This window comes from Meleagris gallopavo, chromosome 15, assembly GCF_000146605.3.
Source record: "Meleagris gallopavo isolate NT-WF06-2002-E0010 breed Aviagen turkey brand Nicholas breeding stock chromosome 15, Turkey_5.1, whole genome shotgun sequence".
Classification (NCBI taxonomy): domain Eukaryota; kingdom Metazoa; phylum Chordata; class Aves; order Galliformes; family Phasianidae; genus Meleagris; species Meleagris gallopavo.
The window spans coordinates 4,088,535-4,089,404 of NC_015025.2; the positions used below are offsets into that span (position 1 = coordinate 4,088,535).

The 870-nt window shown below is 61.1% G+C and overlaps 1 protein-coding gene across 1 annotated transcript in view; it reads right to left on the minus strand.

The window, feature by feature from the left end:
- WWC1 (WW and C2 domain containing 1) overlaps positions 1-353 on the minus strand; it is a 63,213-nt gene extending 62,860 nt beyond the window's left edge. Inside the window, exon 1 of the mRNA XM_031555649.1 lies at positions 120-353. Coding sequence (XP_031411509.1) covers positions 120-353 — 234 coding nt within the window. The remainder of the gene's footprint in view (positions 1-119) is intronic.
- Positions 354-870: the final 517 nt, after the last annotated feature.

Below are 870 nucleotides of genomic sequence, written 5' to 3' on the forward strand. Positions count from 1 at the left end.
TCTCGCCCGTCCATCTTTTGACGGCCGTTTGTGCGTGGCACGAGTCTCCCCGGACGCGCGTGCATGCGGCTTCGACTGACCTGAGAGACCGCCCCCCGTGTTACCCTTCTCGGTCTTACCCCGCCCGCCACAGCAGAGCTACGGCACGACGCCGTTGCAACGCCCTGCGTTGTCCGGGAATCTACAATCACGGCATGCCTGGGCTCGGCACGGATCTTACAGCCCCCGGCTGCACGCCCTGATCGCCGCCCACGGGTTACGGCTGCGCCGGGCGCGTCCAACGCAGCCCTGAACGCATCGGTACGGCTCCGTGCCGAACGAGCCCTGCACGGAGTCCCCGCAGCCAGTAACATCGATGGCTGTACTCAGACCCAACGGAGGTCTCTGACAAAGAGGAAAGTTTAATTCGGCCTTCTCCTGTCAGAGCCTTGGATAGGCGATCCCGGATTTGATTCTGATGTTAAATGTCTAACGGCCTTTCCCACAGTCAGTAAACATAACGCACTTCTTCACGCTACCCTCAGCGCTGAGAAAAGGAGTAGAATCCCTTGGATGAAGCGATTTACTCACTTTTATGAGCTGCTTACAGCAGCACGGAGCTTCGCCCGGCCCCGCTGCCAGCCGACCGAGCTCAGGGTGCGAGCAGCGCGTGGGACGCACGTGGGGGCCGGGGCACAACACGCCCGCAGCGAGGCAATGACCACCTGTCACCGCCCTCGGCGTGCTGCGAGATTTTTTTCCTTCAACCAAATCAAGGTTTTATGTTTGTTTGTTTTTTCCGAACGACCGTACTGCGCGTGCTGCCGCGCGTTCTGTCGGGCGCGCAGTACCGTGCCCCTGCAGCACGGCTCGGTACAGCCCGGCACAGCC